Here is a 21,376-nt window from a genome sequence, read left to right on the forward strand (position 1 = left end):
ATAGATACTTGACCGAGAAAAAAATAACAGTTTCAACAATAAAATAATGTTAAAAGCTGTAGTTCATTGATTTCCCTTTTGTAGGTTAATCTTTTAAACTTGTACGTCTAAAATAATTCTATAATATTTTAAGGAATAATACATATGCATATATATATATATATATAATGATCAGACATTAATACTAGTTTCTTTAAATAAACTATGCAATTACAAAGAGTGACTTTTAATACTTTAATAATGGGAATTATTTATAATCTCTCGAAAAAACATGCATTTAAAAGTATACTTTAATAGTATTTAGCCTCTAAATAAGAAATAACATATTGATCGATATTTTCTTCCGACGATAAAGATATTGTAAAGGATTATTATTTTTTTCTAATTACCATTTAATTGGTTAATTTATGGAAAATAAAATTGACCAATGTCTTTTAACAAAGATGCAGTATGCATTATATTTCGCAATATTAAAAAAATGTATATTTAAAAGTACATTTTAATGGATGAATAACACTTGATTATATAACTATTAGAAAATAACTTAAAACGCATTAACATGACTATCAATAATAAATATATATTCTAATATCCGTAAGAAAATAAAATAAAACATTTTGTTGCACAGTCTGTACAATAGATTAATTTAGATAAATATTTTACACTCGTACAGAGTTATTAGAAAACATGATTTTAGATACATGACATTTGACGTTTGACATTAAATATGACATTTGCTTCTGATATCTAATTTATGTATCTCTAATACTGAAACTATAATTAATGTTTTTATAAATGTTGAACATTATATAGTTATATTCAACTTTGAGAAACTAGTTTATGTAGCATTGTACATGAATGAATATTTAAACAATTTGAATCAAACTCTAGTATCCACATATATCAAATGACAAGACATTACTTGAGAACTTATTGACTGAAACTTTACCACATAAAATATTTGATAGCTTTTATCTTCGAAACTTCTTCGAATTTGAATCATGTGTATTATATACGAATAACTCAATATTCAAACAAATTCTAATTTTAACTTGAAATCAATTACTCCTCATATCAACTTTTTTGTTGTTAGAGGGTTTTAATAAGTATAAAGAGATTGCAAGTAAATATATATTACATAAATTAAACTATACTATCCTTTTTTCATATTTGTATCTTTAAAGCAAACTTCTTTAATTTATATTTATAATAATTTTCAATCATTCTTATATGTAGAAGATAACATAGGAAAACATTTTTTATATCTCGTATTCTATGTAAAGGATACTCTTTCTCGAAGTACGTAGCATGTAATGAAACAGCATGCTCGTGCTCACCACTGACCGAGCTCGTAGAGCGCTGCGTTCGTTTCTCCCCACCACCGGAGCTGCAACCAATCACCGTCGAGTAGTCTGCATGCTGGGTCTATAAAAGCCGGCGAAAACTGAACGGCGAGCACATTTCTGTTGACCATCGTGCTGATACTACGTACCTCTGAGTTCGCATAATGGCTCGTACAAAGCAGACTGCTCGTAAATCTACCGGTGGTAAAGCACCGCGAAAGCAATTGGCGACCAAAGCGGCTCGCAAAAGCGCGCCCGCTACAGGTGGCGTAAAGAAGCCTCATCGTTACAGGCCTGGTACTGTAGCTCTTCGTGAGATTCGTCGCTATCAGAAGAGCACTGAACTGTTGATCCGTAAATTGCCGTTCCAGCGTCTTGTTCGTGAGATCGCACAAGACTTCAAAACTGATCTCCGTTTCCAAAGCTCGGCCGTTATGGCGTTGCAGGAGGCTAGCGAGGCATACCTCGTCGGTCTGTTTGAAGACACTAACCTGTGCGCTATTCACGCCAAGCGAGTCACCATCATGCCTAAAGATATCCAATTGGCTCGTCGTATTCGTGGAGAACGTGCTTAAACCTCTTAAAATACCACCGGCCCTTTTTAGGGCCACCAATTAATTATTCGAAGGATTTTCTCAGTTTCGCAAACGTTTTTTCCCTACATCCTATAAATGTTTATTTCATATTTTATTATTAATTTTAGCTTTTTAAGTGATAGAATCTTGTATTTTTTATGAATTATTAAATCTAGTATAAAATTTAAGAAAGCTAGAAACATTACATGCAAATTTCGTTATTTTCACAAATTAAAACAGTGTAAAGTACGTTTCTGATTTAGTCTTTCGTTTACTTTTTCAAAATATTAAATTCAACTCTAAAATCGATTTTAACACAAAGATTATTTTCAAATATAAAACTATTGATACATTTTTTTAGATAGTTAATATTTTATTTGAAAAAATTTCAACGCAAATGAGATGTCATGAATATAACGATTTTTTTGTTCTTTACTGTCTTTGATACTTTGGAGAAACATACAATTTTTAACGTACACTTTATAAAGTTATAATACTGATTATATTATAAAAAGACATTGGCTTATATTCATATTACATATTAAAATTCTATATTGATTTGTAATCTCTTAATAAATTTATTAAAACGTAACAGTAAAAAACAAAGTCGATGCAAAGCATAATTGATTTCAATTTAAATTGAGATTTAGTTATTCATATATAATACGCATGATTCAAATTCGAAAGAAGTTTTGAAAATAAAAGTAATCAATTAACGACTAAAGTTTAATAAGCTCTCAAGTAATGCCTTCTCATTTGATATGCATGAATACTAGAGTTTGACTTAATTTATTTAAATATTCGTTTGTACAATAACTCAACAACACATCGTATCATTAATTGACTATAAACTGTTTTATCTGTAATGTCATTCGCTTCTAACTTTTATAACCTATAAAGCTTTAATCTAAATTTTTAATCATTATTCTATTTGGATTATGTCATTCACTCATACGAAATATTTCATCCGTTTTATCGACTTTGCACGAGTGTATTTAGATTAATTTCAAATGTATTATAAAATTGCATGTTACATGCATTTACCGTTTAATTACTTGTAAATTCAAAATTGGTTTTTGTAAAGTTAATATATTTTTAGCAATAGCTACTTTGGGAGAAGAAAAATAGAATAAATTTTGATTTAAATATATACAAAACAGGATATTATTTATGCTTTATTAAAAGCATAAAATTTAATTTCAAAGTAAAGATTATTTTTTCATTGTATATTAACTGTTCAAATACATTTTACATTTTGTTAGATTGACAAACACCGTCTTTAGATAAATTGTAAATTTGATTGGACATGCAAATATTCATGAATGAATTGAAATGTTGAATATAATCTCCGTTGAATAGTTCTTTTTTAGTATTGTATGTATATTTAAATAAAATGTTTTGACATTAATTTTTGTATAATAATTTTAATACATAGTAGGATTTTGTTTTATTTTAATGGGAAGAATATATAGCAAACAAAAGTTAAACCAAACGTTTGATTCATTTGTGGCCCTGAAAAGGGCCGATTTGATATTTGTAGAAAATCCACAGTTCTTAACCGCCAAAACCGTACAGAGTTCTGCCTTGACGTTTCAGGGCGTATACGACATCCATGGCAGTTACGGTCTTCCTTTTGGCGTGCTCGGTGTAGGTGACAGCATCGCGGATGACGTTTTCAAGGAACACCTTCAACACACCGCGGGTTTCTTCGTAAATCAAGCCGGAAATACGCTTGACACCGCCACGTCGCGCCAGACGACGGATGGCCGGCTTGGTAATACCCTGGATGTTATCACGAAGAACCTTCCTATGTCGCTTCGCTCCTCCTTTTCCCAATCCCTTTCCTCCCTTACCGCGACCAGTCATCTTGAGCTTCTATATACGATCAGCGTCTACAAACGAGAAAACAGATCGAATGACGCTATATGCCTGGCGGAGCATCCTTTTATACCGGCCGGATCCAACTTCTCCCCACCACGTCGACACTGACCAATCAGAGCAGGCCCCTTGTTTCTTGGCTAACGTACACGTTACATATACTAGATGATAAAGAATTATTTTTTATATGCAATATTTCAGTCAATCGATATGAAATAAATTGCCAACGTACATATAAAGACGTTATCTATTTATTAATCAAAAAATTGCTAAAGCTATTTATTTTATGGAAAGGAAGAAAAGAGTAAAAAGGAAAACCCCTAACAATCAATTCACTAACAATAAGCTTAAATAAAAAGTATATATGTTTATATTTGATTTCGATAAGCATTGCAAAGTATAGTGAAAAAATAGAATATGGAAAATAACTTGGTAATATCTAAGACATAGAATGTATTTTATACAGTATGCAATACGCCGAGTTATTACTATGTTTATTCATAAGTTTGAGTTTCCCTAAAGCTTTTTGAAGCTGTTCCTGCGTAATAAATTGAATAAACAAGGATGTTGCATAAATTTAGTTAATTACATTAACCAACGTTGCATTAATTGTGTATAAATAATGATATTAGTATTTTTTCTCATAGAATCTCCAAAATATTTAATAATTATACTGCTCGATATCTATTATATAATAATGAGATAAAATTTTACTCTTATTATAAAGCATTAAATAAATGCAATTATAAAATATTCTCTATAATTCTACTAGAGAAAAAATTTTATAGCGATACGAGGTGCATCTCACTTGGTGGCAGAAGCATCGACCAATAGTACTGCAGCGAAGCAGGAGTTGAGTGCTGCTCGTACCTGATTGGTGCGCCTGTGCTATCGCTTGGCACTATATAAACGCGCGTCGAAGGCTGCAGGAAATCATTCGGTCTCCGAGTTTGTTTCGATACAGACGTACGAGAACTTCATCATGCCACCGAAAGCTAGCGGTAAAGCGGTGAAAAAGGCCGGAAAGGCGCAGAAGAACATCAGTAAAACCGATAAGAAGAAGAAAAGGAAGAGGAAGGAGAGTTATGCTATCTACATCTACAAGGTGTTAAAGCAGGTTCACCCTGACACCGGAATCTCCAGCAAGGCTATGAGCATCATGAACAGTTTCGTTAATGATGTCTTTGAGCGCATCGCAGCCGAAGCGTCGCGATTGGCTCATTACAACAAGCGTTCCACAATTACATCTCGTGAAATCCAAACTGCTGTGAGGCTCCTTCTGCCCGGCGAGTTGGCGAAGCACGCTGTCAGTGAAGGAACAAAAGCGGTGACCAAGTACACCAGTTCAAAGTGAACAAATTACAACAACGGCCCTTTTCAGGGCCAACAATAATATAATGTTGAGAGTTCTCGTATCGTATTATGAAAATTGTTTTAATTAAATTTTGCCTACAATATTTGCAAACAATGGTTGTTTAATTTGTTAACTTATTGCTAATATAAATTAAAAATTACAATTTTTCCAATATTTTATTTTCTTCTAACATTTTGATATATTTTGAGTTCTTTACTATTTAAATGGTAATTTTCATTTATCTATATAAATTATAAATATAAAAGACTAATTTGGTAAAAAAACATTGTCTTAAATACTATAAGAGAATAAATATAAAAGTGAATAATATAAATGTTTAAAAAACTTAAATCATTTAGAAATTTTTTATTTGAAGTAAACGCGATTAATTTTGCGTAAAGATACTTAAATGTAATTATGGGACGATAAGACCCTGTAGAATTTTATATAATTTTTGTTCAATTATTAGAATTAAAATTATAATAAAATTTATATTTTATTGAGAGGATAAAGAAATTTTATACTTTAAAAACGTTTTTAAATAAAAGTATTATTTTATTTAAGAATTATAATTGATATTGATTTGTGAAAGAACGAGTAAATTTAAAAAAAATTAATTATGTTAGGGATAACATTTTTTTAAGATCAGTTAAAAAATGTTTGCGATCTCAATGTTAAATTAAAATAAAAATTAAATAAAGAAATTTAATTATTTAGTTTGTTCGACTATTAGAATTTTATATGATTTGAGTTTAGATCTATGTAAGCCAAATCGGTTTCTATTTATAATAAATTTTTGTAATAAAAAAATCGTGTATCTTTGTAATTAAAAAAATTATATAGCAATTTGTGATATTCTCAATATTTTATGCAAGGTAAAAATAAATAAAGAATGTTTGATTTGAAACACGCATATACATTTCATAATTTAAAAGCAGAACATTGATATTTTATTCCGTTTATAACTTTTCAATGCATTGATGAAATAATTTTAATATTACTTTCTGTCAATATTTCTATATTATTTTTTAAATATATTCATTTATAAGATGATTGCCGGTTGCTGGTTGCCGGTTCATAAACGAATGTGCCTTCGATACAAATCGTTCGATATTTCAGTATAAATAGCGGGATGACAGTGATGTGTATTCCATGTATATATTTTTCAAAGGAATTATGTGAAACAATTTTATAAACCAAGTGTAAATACTGTAAATATAGTCACGGCTTTAAGTGATGAAATTTCGATAATACGTGTATATAAAGTATTACCAGCGTATAATATGAATAAGATATATGTGCCTCAGAGGTTATGTTTCCACGTTTAGTACATAATTGTGTTTTATATCTGTCAAGAATATAAAATCAGCTGATTTCTTTTGCATCGCTCATAAAAAATCAAAATCTTAATTTTACTATTTAATTCGTATAATATATTAATACCTGAATAAAATTGGAAAGATCGTAGGCTACCCTTAACCTCGTAAAATGTCCGACGACGAGGATCTGGTTTACGTGAAGAAACAGAAGACCGTTCATTATGGCTCGCTGGAGGAGGCCGAACGTGCACGTCTTGCAGCTTTGCAGATTGCTGCTGAAACTGCAGACGAGGAGAAGGATGTCACAAATGCGAATGAAATTGCCAATTCCAACTTGGCTGGCAATGTACACATCTCAAACGAGTACATGGAACTCGAGGATGAAATGTCCAAGGATCGCCAGGCATTATTGGAAGAATTCGAACGTAGGAAGAAGGCTAGACAGATTAATGTCTCCACAGACGATTCCGAGGTGAAGAAACATCTGAGACAATTGGGCGAACCCATTTGCCTCTTTGGCGAAGGCCCTGCAGACAGAAGAACAAGATTGAGAGAATTGTTAGCCAGTGTAGGTGAGGATGCTATAAAAAAGAAGCACGAGGAAGAAGAGAAATCGCTTCATACAGTTGAAAAAGATACCGAGACAACTTGGTATCATGAGGGTCCAGAAGCTTTGAGAATTGCACGATCATGGATAGCAAGTAAGTCTTGATTTAATTCTCTGTAAACAATGGAAATATATAAACTTGTATTACTTATAGATATTGCAAATATTATATAATTTATATATATTTACAGCATATTCATTGCCCAGAGCAAAGATGCGGTTGAGTGAGGCGAGACAAGATTTAGAATTACCAACTGCGACTCGTACAGCAAAGAGACAAGAACTTTTGAAAAAGTTGCAAGCATTAAGCATTTATTGCTCTCAAATCGGGGACACTAGGCCAATTTCCTTTTGTCAGTTTAGCCCTAATTCAAAGATTCTTGCTACAGCATCATGGTCAGGCTTATGCAAGTTATGGTCTGTACCTGACTGTACTTTGTTGCGTACTTTAAAAGGACATGCTTGTAATGTTGGCTGTATTGTTTTTCATCCAAAAGCTACGATAACCGAAGATGTGATAGGTGATAACACAGGACAGACTTGCGTGCTGGCATCTTGTGCATCAGATGGTCTGTATATTGTTATAAAATTATATACGCACGATTATGAGATAAGAAAGACATCTTATTGACGTAAATATTACAATTAGGTACTGTAAAACTGTGGAGTGGCGGCACTGGCGAAGAACCTCTGGCGGAAGTAGAAGGACACGAACCTAATAGAGTTTCCAGGATAGCATTTCATCCGTCTGGACGATTTCTTGGCACGTGTTGTTACGACGCATCTTGGCGATTGTGGGATTTAGAGCAGCAAGCAGAAGTTCTTCATCAAGAAGGTCACTCTAGAGCTGTACATTGTATTAGGTATATTTCTTTTATATGATTGGCTTAACTGATTTTTATTGTTTGTCAGTCGATCTTTATTATATATTTTTATTGTATATTTTTTCTTACTCAGTTTTCAGTGCGATGGAAGTGTTTGCGCTACAGGCAGTCACGATTCTTTCGGCAGAGTATGGGATTTGCGTACTGGTAGATGCATAATGTTCATGGAGGGTCATCTAACATCCATCTTTGGTGTCGATTTTTCGTCGAATGGTTTTCATATAGCGACAGCGAGTGAGGATAACACTTGCAAGATATGGGATTTGCGAAAGAGGACCTGCATATACACGATACCGGCGCATACTAACTTGTTATCCGATGTGAAATATCAGAGAATAGAAGGACAATATTTAGTTACCGCGTCTTACGACAACACAGCCAAAATCTGGTCCAATAAGACGTGGCAGCCGCTCAAGGTGCTACCAGGTCACGACGGAAAAGTTATGTCCGTCGATGTGTCCCCCGATCACAAATTTATCGCGACCAGCTCATACGACAGAACTTTTAAATTATGGGCTCCAGAATAAATTGACTAAAGAAATATTCTCTAAGACTCTATGTCGGGTATATTATAAAAATCTACCTTCTTCAGCATTTATATAATGTAACGAAGTGTGTAATATACTTGTGCAAAACACGATAAAATTTTATTTAATTATAGCGATTTTGTAGAAATCACTTTGGATTCATTGTGTAATCATACAATTTTGTACAATGATAAATTAATAAAAATTAATTTAATAAAAATTATTTTTTTCCAAAACAGTAATAATAATATAACTTATGTCAAAGAAACATAATTTTCACTTTTAAATGTGCAACTATTTATAATGACAATCGAAAATATTATTAACGCTCGTACTGCGCATTTTAAAAATATGTGTTCCGTGAAATAGGTCTTATAATCGCATATAAACTTTTAACGTTATTTATAACTAGGGCAGTTGCCCGTTCAATAGGCTCACCGTCGATGTTTATACTGTTCTCGACAGTCACGAACATGTTAACTACAGATTTCAAACTCTCGTATCGAGGTTTGTCGAGTACATTTCAAGACGAGAACCGAAAGAGCTTGCGCAAAATCTAAGAGGATAAGATACTCTTATGCTATTAACAAACTTTCAATGAAATTCTAGAACAATATCCTTTAAAACTTTTGTTATAGATCTTACACCGTTACACTGACAGAATTTCTCTTTGGGAAATGTAATTTATCTCTTCTTCATTTTTAAATTGCACTCTTGATATTAGAATACAAAATATGTTTACTTATAAAAATAAAGTATAACATATTCTTTAAAGAAATATGATAATATATAATAATTTAGAACATGCTATAACTTATTAATATCAGGAAAGAAGAACAAGTTTAAGGTTTATAATCCTAAAAGATATATAATTATATTTATATTTTAAATGATATTATAATTAGGTACATATTTCCATTCTGTGCGTTACATTTTTCTTGTCATATATTTTTCTGTAAGTTATACCGACATAATTAAAATTTCCATTTTAACTCGACACATGTATCGATAGTAATCGGATAAAACTATCGTTTATTTGATTTAGTCACAGTCTATCATGCATATGCATATGTTGGTTTATATTTTCCGACATTTGATATGTATCATGTATGTACTTTTTCCATAAAACTCTTGTGGCCTCTTGCTATAAATAGATTAAATTATTCTCGACAGAGTCGAGAAGTTACGTAAGTTTTTTTTGGATTATAAGAATTGTTTATATACACATTTTAAAAATTAATTATTACACATATATACATATTAAAAATTATTATTTTTACAATTATGGGCTTCGACAATATTGGTAAAATATATCCAAGATTCCTTTATTATTATTTTAACAAATGCATTTGATAACTTAATTTGCATCTACTTCCAATAAAATAATAAACAGTTGTTTAACTTTTATAGATATTTATTAATTCTTTAGCAATCTATTATAGCGGCATAAATTAAAAAAAAGAAAAGAAACTAATTTATTTTGCCATTCTTCGTAATAGAAAATTCATACGATGTCATGACTACCGTGAGGGACCACAAAGAATCTTAAAAAAATTATTTTTCCTATTATCTAACAATCTCGAAATAATGAAGCGATCGAGTCACGCCGAGTCAGTAAGAGGTAAGGGTTGATGAAGCCAGGTTCGACTGCCTCCTTCAGCAAAATCCGCAGCCGCATGTCCATCTCCTTTCAAAATCCATTTGGTTGTTAATAATCCGTCAACTCCAACGGGACCACGTGCATGGATACGTGTTGTCGAAATACCGACCTTTAAAGAAATATAAGAAGGTGAAAAATTATATAATTTGCAACTTATATACGTGAGCAGAAGGTATGCATTATATTTTTTTATTTATTAATAATTTTTTGTTTTTTTTTTTATGCCGTAAAAACATATATTAGAAACATTGTACGATTCACATTATAAAACGATCTCATGATAAATCTCACGATAAATAATGCGATTAAAATTCTTTGTTTTTCAATAAATATTTCCTTAATAATTAAAAAATATCTCACCTCTGCTCCAAGACCAAATCTGTAGCCGTCTGCAAACCTAGTGCTGGCATTGTGGAAAACACACGCACTGTCCACCTCCCTTTGGAAGTGCGTGGCTGTGTAAACGTTTTCGGTAACAATGGTATCTGTATGATTGCTACCATATTTATGAATGTGGTTGATAGCGTCGTCGACGTCAGAGACTACTTCTATGGTGCATTCGAGTGCGCCGTACTCGGTTCGCATGCTTTTGGCAGCAGGTGGACCGAAAGTCAATAACTCCCTTATCTTTGGGCCGGAATTGATTTTCACCTGAAAGGTGTATTTGTGTGAAACGCGACATAGAGTTTTGATTGTCACGACGAGAAAAGAGTATTGATTGAAAGAACAAGTAATTTGTATGAAAAAATACTGGAATGAAATATAATATAAATTGATAGAATGCATTAATATATTCATTGAAATTCGTAACGCGTGTAAACATTTTTTCTACTCGTATTTTACAAGAGAGAGACATACAACATTAATCTTTTCTGCTTTTTGTCGAAAAAGTCAATATATATTTCTCGGACTTAACTTTCTTTTTATGATAGCCCAGCGAAAGTCTCGCGACAAAAGTTTTGCTTACGAACACAAAGTTGCAGCAGCACGACAGGAAACAGGAAAGAAGTAAAAAACATTATCCTCAGTTCTTAATCTCCTTTAAATTACGGAGTTACTATCGACTAATCCTTTTGATCCGATCAAAAAGATTTTTTTTAAAGAAACTAAGAGTTAAGAGACTAAATGTTCCGAAATAGGTAATTATTTATCATTTTTTTTCCTCTTTCGAGTATCATCATCGTGATATAAAACTTACTTCTTCTTTGTGCAGCATGCTGCATACATCATTAAAGAAGTTGCTGCTCATGAGACCCTCGTGTATTAACAAGGTCTCCATCGCGTTGCACGCGGCTGGATAATCGCACTTGGAGTCCCTGATGATCTTCATGGCTTTCACCAGATCCGCGTCTTTGTCAACGTAAACATGACAGACACCCTCGGCGTGCCCCAGTACGGGTATATGTTTGGATTGCTCCTGGATCGTGCGGACGAGATCCGAGCTACCGCGAGGTATAATGAGATCAATGTGCTTCTCCATCGAGAGAAGATCGCCCACGTCCTCCCTCGTAGACACGAGCGAAATAGCGTTGGAAGCGTCAAATTTTGCGAGAGCCTCCTTCACGAGTGTCATCAGGTACTTGTTACTATGAGCGGCCTCCTTGCCACCTTTCAGAAGGAGCCCGTTGGCACTGGACATGGCCAGAGCGGCCACCTGGGGCAGACTGTCCGGTCTAGACTCGAAGATCACCAGCAGCACACCGATGGGCACCGTAATCTGTTGCAATTCCAGGTCCTCGGCCAATTTTGTTTTCCGTACTACGCGACCCACGTTGTTCAATGAATCATCCGCGATCTGATGCAGACCGGAACTGAGGGATTTCAGCTTCGCCGAGGACAGGGAAAGGCGCGAGAGCAGGGCTTTGGCCAGGTTCTTCTTGCTCGCCTCTTCCATATCCATCGCGTTCGCCGCGAGAATGTTAGCCTGTCTCGACTCCAACAGATCTGCCAGAGTTTTTATACATTCGGCACGTTCTTCTGGACGTAACGCCTGCAACACTCTACTGCCGACGCGAGCTGCAATTTTATTCACGAGTTATGAATGCAATTTTCCAGCCGCTATCAACGATAGAGAATAAATTATGGTTTAACAATGGAATTCCGAGATAGATTGGTCTTCTTTTTATAATCTGCAAGAGTGATATTTAAATATTTATTTATAATATTTTTATTTACTCTTGCTTGTGTTTAATGATGAAGATTTTGTTTTATACAGGGCGTTCCCGAGTTTAAACGGCCAAAATTGAAATATGAATTTAGAACCTCAAAAAAATTCCTCTGAAAGTATTCTCGCAAACGCTTCGTTTAAGAGATATTGACTTCTTGAATTACAGAACTATAGGAATGAATAATGTCGAAATAATGGTTTATTCTCTTTATTGTTTTTTCATAATTTTATTATTAAATATTTTGTACAAAATGATAGCCTCCAGTTCGGAGACAAGCGTTGCACCTATCGATGAGAGAATGAATGACTAACTGGCATTGTGCGTCCGTAATTGGTTCGCACGCTTATACTATCTTCCGTTGTAATGATTGAAGGTCATTAACAGGCACTTCATATACCTTGTGCTTGAGAGTACCTCATCCAAAAAAATCTAATGGTGTTAAATCCGATGAACGTGGAGACCAAGCTACAGGCTCAGCACGACCAATCCATTGTCTGGGAAAATGAATATTAAGCCATTGTCAAGGACCTCCACCATAGTGAGAAGGAGTTTTCTTTGTAAGAAAACAAAAGCCTATTAATGACCTTTTATTTTTAAAACAAAAACATAGACATTTCGACATTATTCATTCCTGATGGAGTTCTGTAACTTAAGAAGTCAATATCTCTTGAACGAAGCGTTTGCGAGCATACGTCCAGAGGAATTTTTTTTTATTTTGAGGTCCTAAATTAATATTTCAAGTTTGGTCGTTTAACTCGGGAACACCCTGTATATAAAATCTCAAATGTGGCGCGTGTTATAATAATATTTTATTACATTAGGAATAAACATATAGCGAATAAATGAAAGTTTTCAGCGCCGAAAAAGGATTAACAATATGCATAATGTGTATTCGGCGTAGTAGTTACATTAATCCCAGAGTTATATACGCTGAATGCAGCCAACATTGCATTTCAATAGCTTACCGCGCATTTACGGATAAATCATCACGGAGATAAAAGCGCATTCAACTTAAACTGTAAAACTAATAAACATAAATTACACAGCGCGCAGAGATTGTAGTCAGGCAACAAACTACGCAACACCGAAAAAACACCGAAATTTGTAATTAAGGAGATTATCTCATGTCTGTGTGTGTGTGTGTGTGTGTGTATTATACATGTTACACAATCTTCGCGAAAAATTATATGAGGATTTGAAAGTTAAAGCGTTACCATTTTCAGCGATCACCTCGACGGGAGTGGACGAGCCGGCGGCCTGGGTGAAAAACGTCCCAATTTTTCTGCCGGATATGATGCTTTTAATGGCTCTTTCCTGGGTACCCTTGCAGATGACCACCGCGACACCGCGATCCATCGCCCAGAGAGCGGCGTTGACCTTCGAGCTCATCCCACCGGTGCCAACCTTCGACTTCTCTCCAAACTTGATGGTACTCCTATGATCGGAGCTGAAGGTGTGCAGCATCTTCGCACCATCTTGCCAAGGTGGCAGATTGTAGATCCCATCGACGTCGGTCATAAGAACCAGTAGATCCGCCTGGATCTCGGCTGCCAACATCGCCGCCAGGGAATCGTTGTCCTTGATGGATATACCTCTTCTGCCGCTACCACCGGCGACTTCGTCGTCGATATCCGGCGGCGGTGACACCGCATCGTTGGTGTTGATGATCGGCACGATGTTCAGGCTGATCAGCTCGCTCAACGTGCTGAAGAGGTTCTTGCGCGTCTCCTCGTTGTAAAAGTCAGGCTTGGTCACCAGCACCTGGGCAATTTTAACTCCATACTGGGCGAACATCGCGTCGTAGAGGGACATGAGACCCGACTGACCCACCGCAGCGGCCGCTCTGGGTTCCAGCATGGTTCCTAGAATACAGTATAAAGGTAAATGTTATACTTTATTATACTTTGCCAGAAATCTCGCGACAAGGAGGTCATTTTTGGAATATATTTAAAGATACCTTTATTATATATATTAAAGATACTTCTAGGAGACATCAAGAGAATAGCAAACGATAAGCAATTGAATAAGGTAGATTGAAGAGAATTGTTTGCTGACACGCGCATTGATCGCAAGATCTATACCCGACATGATTTCTCGAACAAATAGAATCCCGTAGGAATTCGTCGCCGGGTAGTTGTTGGTTCAATCCATATAGACAGACCGAACATTGTCGACTTGGCAGGTTGCCTAGACGATATTCGGAGCTACTGTCAGAACATTGACACGTTCCGCTACTTGTATAGAGTTAAAAATTTACGAACAATCGATTGTAACCCAGAATTCAGACTTTTTCATTTATTTAAAAAAAAAAAAAGTATCTCTTCAATGGTTTGACAACACGCTATATTTTACACATATTTCACATATGTCATTTTTTTAATAATTATAATTAATTTTTTATCTAATAACTGAATGAATAAAACATATACAATGAATATTAAAATATGTTTTAATAATAATGTTTTAATAATAACTGAATGAATATTAAAATATATGCAATCTGAGAATGATTTGTTATTCTTTTTTTCATGAAAGTATTAATATCTTACTACATTAATGAATCATTAGTAAAGAATAGCTTTGACAACAATACCAATAAAAAGAACTTTTATCGTATCATATCAGTGAAGAGAAAATTTCGTTAAAACTGAGAAAATTATTGTCATAAAGTCGATTTATATTAAATGTTACCGTAAAAAATATTCCATTCGATTTATATTAAATGTTGTCACAAATATATTTTTCCACATACAAATAATTTATTCTTTGTATCGCATCTTGTTTACAATAACATTTTATTACGTTTCTCATTTTTTCTTTTTTAAATTAATATTTCTTATTTTTATAAGAAAATAAATAATGAAAAACAACCTTTTTCTATGCCAACATTAAAGTTACATGTATTAAAATGCATTGTGTGTCTAATATTAAATAATCTCTATTATTATATATGCTGCGTGTGTCATCACATATTGCTCTTTGAGAAACCTACTTTATAATGACAACGTTACATATCATAAAACATAAAAAAATGACCCTTTCTATTATAGGCGAACCATATTGATAGTAATATATAGTTAAAGTCATGTGTAGTTTATATTTTTTATTCCATACTGGATATTGTGTTTTAAACCTATAATGAAAATTACATCGATAATTACTGCATTTTTAAAATTCACGGCGGTATAATTTCTATATACGTGATCCGCACGTGGCATATATCCGGTCTTAATTAGAATTATGAGAGCGCTATTCAGAAATGTTATTCGACCGGAAATCTCTCAAAGGGGATTGACGCAAATTAATCCCCTTCGCTACAAGATTATCATATTCCGGCTTCAATTATGTTAATCGTAGTTCAGCTGCGTTCAGATGGTATTTACATGCGAAGTTCTCTTACCTCTACCATTGCATGAAGGTATTAATTAAAGCGTGCGTCTCCACCGAGTGTACGTCGCATTCTTGATACTGTATTTGAAACAGACGGACAGACAAGAAGAGTATGCGAAATTACTACTGGAATACACTGTGCCAATTATCGCGCTCAACACTGACGTATCTTCCAGGAGAGTAAAGCAACCAAGGAAGGTTTATTACTTACGAAATAGGTCAAGTTGAATTTGGGACTTCTGATCAATAGTCTTTGAACGCCGGAAACTGTAGCGCCTAGATAGATTGCGTTCTCACGCGATTACGATTTAAAATCATGTCAAACTGTCGATGAAATTGAAAGAAAAGACGTAGGAGAAATTAAGATCTTTCTTGAACCAATCTTATTCAAGCAAGATATATATAAAATCTACTTTTAATTATTCTTTTTATAAAGGAATATATTATTATTTAAAATTAAAAGAAAATTAAAAGTGAAATTATATATAATATTAATTATTATATATATATATATATATATATATATATATATATATATATATACAGGGTGTCCTGCAATTGGTAAGAAACCTGCTAATGGCAGATTCTTGAGATCATTTGGAGTCGACTTTTCCTCAGCGAAAATGTCGAGGAATCAATAATTTCCGAGTTATAAACGATTGAAGAAAAGGCACTTTTCGCAAACTAAACTTCTTGGAGTTAAAAAATTATCAAAACTACATTCTTCAATTAATTTCAGCTAGAGTTTACTGTAATAGAATTTTAATTTAACGCTTAATTACAAACATATATAATAACAAAAATTGGAAACTTGCAAAAAATGATGACGTTCCTCGATATTTTGAGGAAATTGTATATATATATATATATATATATATATATATATACAATTAATATAAAAATTAATATAATAATATAATAATTATATAATAATATTAATATAATATATAATAATATAATAATTATTATAAATTTATTAATAATATATTTACTAATGACAATGTTTACCTGCAAGAAAGCAATTAAATTTTATCAAATTCCACGGACGAGGCATAAGGGTATTGATTAAGGTAAATAAAATGTTGAGAATGAGATGAGAGAAACAAGACGTACCTGCGTGTTCCCGTGTGTGATCCGCAGGACTAAGGGTTTCTCTCATTGACATGGACATTAGAAGTTCCTGAGTAAGCTTCTGCTTGCCGAAGGCAACCGCACCGCTGGTCACCATGATGCATTCGCGTCCGTCGATCTGACACTCGGCTACCTGCTCCACGATGGATGCGAGACGTCCGAGGGCCAGACCGTGCTCATCCTCCCTCGTTATGACAGCGCTGCCGAGTTTGATAACTAATCGACGGGCGTACTGTAATTCGGTGCGCTCTGTAAACGTCTGTTGCCTGCGTGGCCTGTCCGAGGTTTGCAGCTCTCTTCGCGCGTTCCTTTGCGACGCATCTTTAACCATCTTGAAAAGTTGTTTACAAGTTAGAGAAAAAAGTTGCAAAAAATGAGAAAAATAGTAAAAAAAAAAAAAAAGGATAAAGCTTTGAACCGACTTATCTTTTTCTCTCTCTCTCTTTCTCTCTCTCTCTCTCTCTCTCTCTCTCTCTCTCTCTCTCTCTCTCTCTCACACATTTTATAACAGATCTAAGATATTAAAATATATCTGACAAATATTTATTAAATGAACATATTCCGTGTTATCGCATTTAATATTCATTCGAGCAAAGGGATCCGGCAATACTGAAGCAGAGTTTTTAAATCTCTGCAAGAAGTTATGGAGTTATAACGGTGCACGGAGACGCTAGTAGAATTTAATATCTGTATTGGAGCGAGGAGGAGAAAGGAGCGAAGTCTTTCCTCTCTCATGTTTATGAAAGTAAATCGTATTTATTTTTAATATATTTATATATACTGTTAATCTTTAACAGAATTCTGAGTTGTTCTGTAAGAGAATATTTAAAATTATATTACTTCTTTGTAACTGGTCTTTCTTTTCCGATCGTTTTATATCAACCGAGATAAATAATGTATATTTTTTTTTTCAACTGCTATTTTAGCGTAAAATTATCATGTTTTATCATTGTAGCTTTGTACTTTACGATATTACTAATATATAACTCCTCTTTCTTTCTCATCGTCTGTATCTAATAAAACTTTTACAGATCGGTATAAAATGTAAAATAAATTTTATATTAGACACTTTATCTATACCCTTTACAATATTACGACCACAAATTAATTAATTCAAGAACTAATTGAATGTTGAAGGAATTTATTGGAAAATTGTGTCTCTTTAAAAAATTGATGATATATTTGATAGATTTATTGGATCTCTCGCTCTATCTCTTTCTCTCTTTCATCTAAAAGTTTTTACGATAAGATTTAATTAAGATATATTGACAATATATCGACATATTTCTTTCCCCGTATCTCTCTTATAGATTGTGCCACAAAAAGTAATTTTATATTTAATTTAATAAGTTATTTTAATAATGTTATGCATACATATATTAAAATAATATCAGAAATATCTATCAATCTTTATTATCTGTCTGTGTTGCCATTCGTATCATTTATTTTGTAGGGGGAAGTGGGGTACATTGATACAGTTGTAATATCTTTGTTTGAAAAATATCTAAAAAGTTTATTTATTCATACCTAAATGGCATTAGGATGTACAAAGCATATAATTATTTTTCGTACGCTAGGAATCATCGCTCGAGTTGTGACAGGTGAAGATAAGTTTTGCGTACTCTGACATAAATTTCTTTAAGAGTGTTTGAAATATAATTTTTCGTAGTAATTCGATTAATATCAAACAAGAATTATATTAAAAATAAGAAAAAATATATCTTTTACTAATTTGTCACATATTTGAGCTAATATCTTATAATTGAACCTATATCTTATTTTCATCTGAAAATATGTTTTTTATTACTTATGGCACTGTGGGGCACTTTGATACGTATCAATGTGCCCCGTGTGGTGTAATACAATAAAATAATACAAAAAAAATCTAAAATAAAAATTGATTCGTCAAGTTGTTCCAGTCAGTTCATTGTTAAAGATTAAAAAACTGTCTATATAATTGTTGACATCAAACGATAATAAGGTACTTTTATGTTCAATTCATTTTTCAAATTTTTATTTTTAAATTTTATGTTTTATAAATTTTATGTTCAAACTTTATGTTTTTAAAGATATAATTTAAATTGTTTTGTATTTTTAATTATTAAAGTAACAATTAAAACCAAATGTATGTTTCTTTTTATTTTCAAAATAAATAATATATAAATAAATGCTATATATATATATATATATATAAAATATAACTTGTTTTAATAATTTTAATTCATTTCTAAATATATTAACGTTAAAATCACTCAAGAATTAAAGTATCTACGCCTTTTTCAAAGTGTCTCATGCCTAGGAAAATAACTTTGCAGATAAGTTAAAAAAATTACTTTGCAGCCAGTTTAAGATAAAAATAATAGGTTAAGTTTAAAGACGAAGAAGTTTATTCTTCTTACATGTCCTGATTGAATTTTTGTTATAGATTAATAAGAAAAAATGTTATAACAGTTTTAACAAAAATTCAATCAGGATATGTAACAAGAATAACAAGCCTTTAAACTTAACTTATTATTTTTATCTTAAACTGTGTGCAAAGTAATTTTTTTAGCTAATGAAAAAAATCGTATCAATGTGTCCCACCTCCCCCTAACTGAATACAGTTGATAACGTGAATGCTTGATAAGTATGTGCAAAAAAGGTGACAACCGAGATTGCTTATGTATTTTCCAGACAGAACGTCATTTTTGCAACAAATACAATTTCGGATTATTCGGTTTTTGCAATCATTTAGCAGAGATGTTTCATCGCACGATCACTGATTGTGCGTTGTAAATCATATCGTACCCTCTTATCTTTATACCAAAAGAGAGAGAAAGAGAGAAGAAATGTGTTCTATTTTTATTTATCAGTTCCCGACTGCACAGAGAACTCGGCAGAGTGCAATTTTCCACATGTGCATTTGCCGATACGCAATTCCATTTACGGAAATTGGTGAGCACACAAACTTTTGCAGAAGTTTTATAATCGTATCACACTGTGGTCAGAAAAATATTTTTATCACAACAACAATACAGGAAGAATTGTCTATAACGAATCGACAGAGATAATATTATGCGTTTGATTATTAAACCTAAGCCATTACATCAAATATTTGATAAATGTTATCTTTATTTAAACATTTATTATTAATATTTATGAAATTTATATTTCAATAGACATATTAATATAATATAATATAATAAATAAATAAATATATATATATATATATATATATATATTATAGTTGTAAATATCATCTCTCCAATTGAATATTTAATTTCGGTAGCTATGTATCAAAATTTATTCAATACTTGTTATCGCTGCGGTGTATGTTGCATTATCAGCTGTCTAACTCGGATATACTTGTATGACATATCGATTCCTGTGCAGATACAATGTATTCTTTACAAATCATCTGTACATAAATCATATGTACAATCTATGAATCATTTATTTTTCGATTAAGTTTGGATCTTTCAATACGCGTTTGACGACTACGCAAATTATATTAGATACCATGAAGTTTCGTCAACAGATAATTGTCTGTCGCATATTTGTTTCGTTAGTATAAAGCAATGGAATTACACGTCGATTCGTGTTTTAGTTATTTCAAAATTGCGTCGCATACTTTATAAACTTAGGAAGAAAGATGATGGATACATCGAGTAATTGACAAACTTTAATAATTAATCTGTAAAGAAGTTTGTTAACTAAAGTCATAAAATGACGCTATCACAAATTTCCAGATTTACGACCGATCGTGCATTCCCCTACAACGTTATGTTGCATATAGTCGCTTCGACGACAAATAAGTGCGACAATACATGTATAATTAGTACAGACTCACATATATAATACTCTTTATACGTACTGTTAGCTGCGGCAAATGCAGTTTCGCAAATGATGAAGACAATCTCCGTGGTAAATACCCCTGTCGGGCGGATCTCGCTAATAGCAAGATCGAATACATGGCACGGTATCCAGTATCTTCTATAGGGAGCACGATTAATCAGCTGTCTACCAGTTGCCGGAAGCCTTGTCGTTTGCGTCCGATATCACGCTTGTCCGATGATGCTCATCGAGACCTTTTTACGACTCTCGATTATTCCGAAAGACGTTATCTCTCAACAGGTCACCCACGGGGAGAAAACTTATTTGTCGCGAAGCAGCAATACGCCCGGAAAACAGATATCACGAGTCACCAATCGGGAGAAAAAAATGTTGATTGCAACGTCGAGTAGTGTGATTGAATTGACGATTCTTCTTGTTGGATCGAAATGGAGGCAGCGATAAAAAAAGGAAATAAATCACAAGACGCGAGAACGGAATTGATCTCGTACTTTGTCACTGACAACAAGATAGAGCGGCCGTAGCGATGGTCAACGACACACTACTGCTGTTTTGTACGTGAAATCACTTGGGAAGACATCGTTATCACTGTTAGATTAGAGACTCCGAGTAAACGGAATGATGAAGCGGAGCAAATCGGGAGAGAAGACCAGAGGGAGGAATCTCTTCCGCGGAGATCAAGTCTTCACGCAGTCAAGTGACGTAGCTT

At 33.2% G+C, this 21,376-nt stretch overlaps 5 protein-coding genes across 5 annotated transcripts; 3 read left to right on the plus strand and 2 right to left on the minus strand.

The window, feature by feature from the left end:
* Positions 1-1,472: 1,472 nt before the first annotated feature.
* On the plus strand, positions 1,473-2,018 carry LOC140668258 (histone H3). Its single transcript, XM_072897141.1, has one exon. The coding sequence runs from the start codon at positions 1,508-1,510 to the stop codon at positions 1,916-1,918; it is 411 nt and encodes a 136-aa protein (XP_072753242.1). The 5' UTR covers positions 1,473-1,507; the 3' UTR covers positions 1,919-2,018.
* Positions 2,019-3,251: 1,233 nt separating this feature from the next.
* Positions 3,252-3,849, minus strand: LOC140668260 (histone H4). The gene has a single exon (XM_072897143.1). The coding sequence runs from the start codon at positions 3,782-3,784 to the stop codon at positions 3,473-3,475; it is 312 nt and encodes a 103-aa protein (XP_072753244.1). The 5' UTR covers positions 3,785-3,849; the 3' UTR covers positions 3,252-3,472.
* Positions 3,850-4,746: 897 nt separating this feature from the next.
* On the plus strand, positions 4,747-5,270 carry LOC140668259 (histone H2B). The gene has a single exon (XM_072897142.1). It carries the CDS (start codon positions 4,779-4,781, stop codon positions 5,148-5,150), a length of 372 nt encoding a protein of 123 aa, XP_072753243.1. The 5' UTR covers positions 4,747-4,778; the 3' UTR covers positions 5,151-5,270.
* A 961-nt stretch (positions 5,271-6,231) lies between these two features.
* U4-u6-60k (U4-U6 small nuclear riboprotein factor 60K) lies at positions 6,232-8,707 on the plus strand. The gene is made up of 4 exons (XM_072897121.1): positions 6,232-7,170; positions 7,268-7,645; positions 7,726-7,939; positions 8,034-8,707. The coding sequence occupies exons 1-4, from the start codon at positions 6,639-6,641 to the stop codon at positions 8,485-8,487; spliced, it is 1,578 nt and encodes a 525-aa protein (XP_072753222.1). The 5' UTR covers positions 6,232-6,638; the 3' UTR covers positions 8,488-8,707.
* Positions 8,708-9,356: 649 nt separating this feature from the next.
* On the minus strand, positions 9,357-21,279 carry P5cs (Delta[1]-pyrroline-5-carboxylate synthase). Its single transcript, XM_072897113.1, has 6 exons — positions 20,690-21,279; positions 16,819-17,167; positions 13,530-14,177; positions 11,346-12,163; positions 10,508-10,798; positions 9,357-10,256 (listed from the first exon to the last, which is right to left on the minus strand). The coding sequence occupies exons 1-6, from the start codon at positions 20,786-20,788 to the stop codon at positions 10,089-10,091; spliced, it is 2,373 nt and encodes a 790-aa protein (XP_072753214.1). The 5' UTR covers positions 20,789-21,279; the 3' UTR covers positions 9,357-10,088.
* Positions 21,280-21,376: the final 97 nt, after the last annotated feature.

This window comes from Anoplolepis gracilipes, chromosome 7, assembly GCF_047496725.1.
Source record: "Anoplolepis gracilipes chromosome 7, ASM4749672v1, whole genome shotgun sequence".
Lineage (NCBI taxonomy): Eukaryota > Metazoa > Arthropoda > Insecta > Hymenoptera > Formicidae > Anoplolepis > Anoplolepis gracilipes.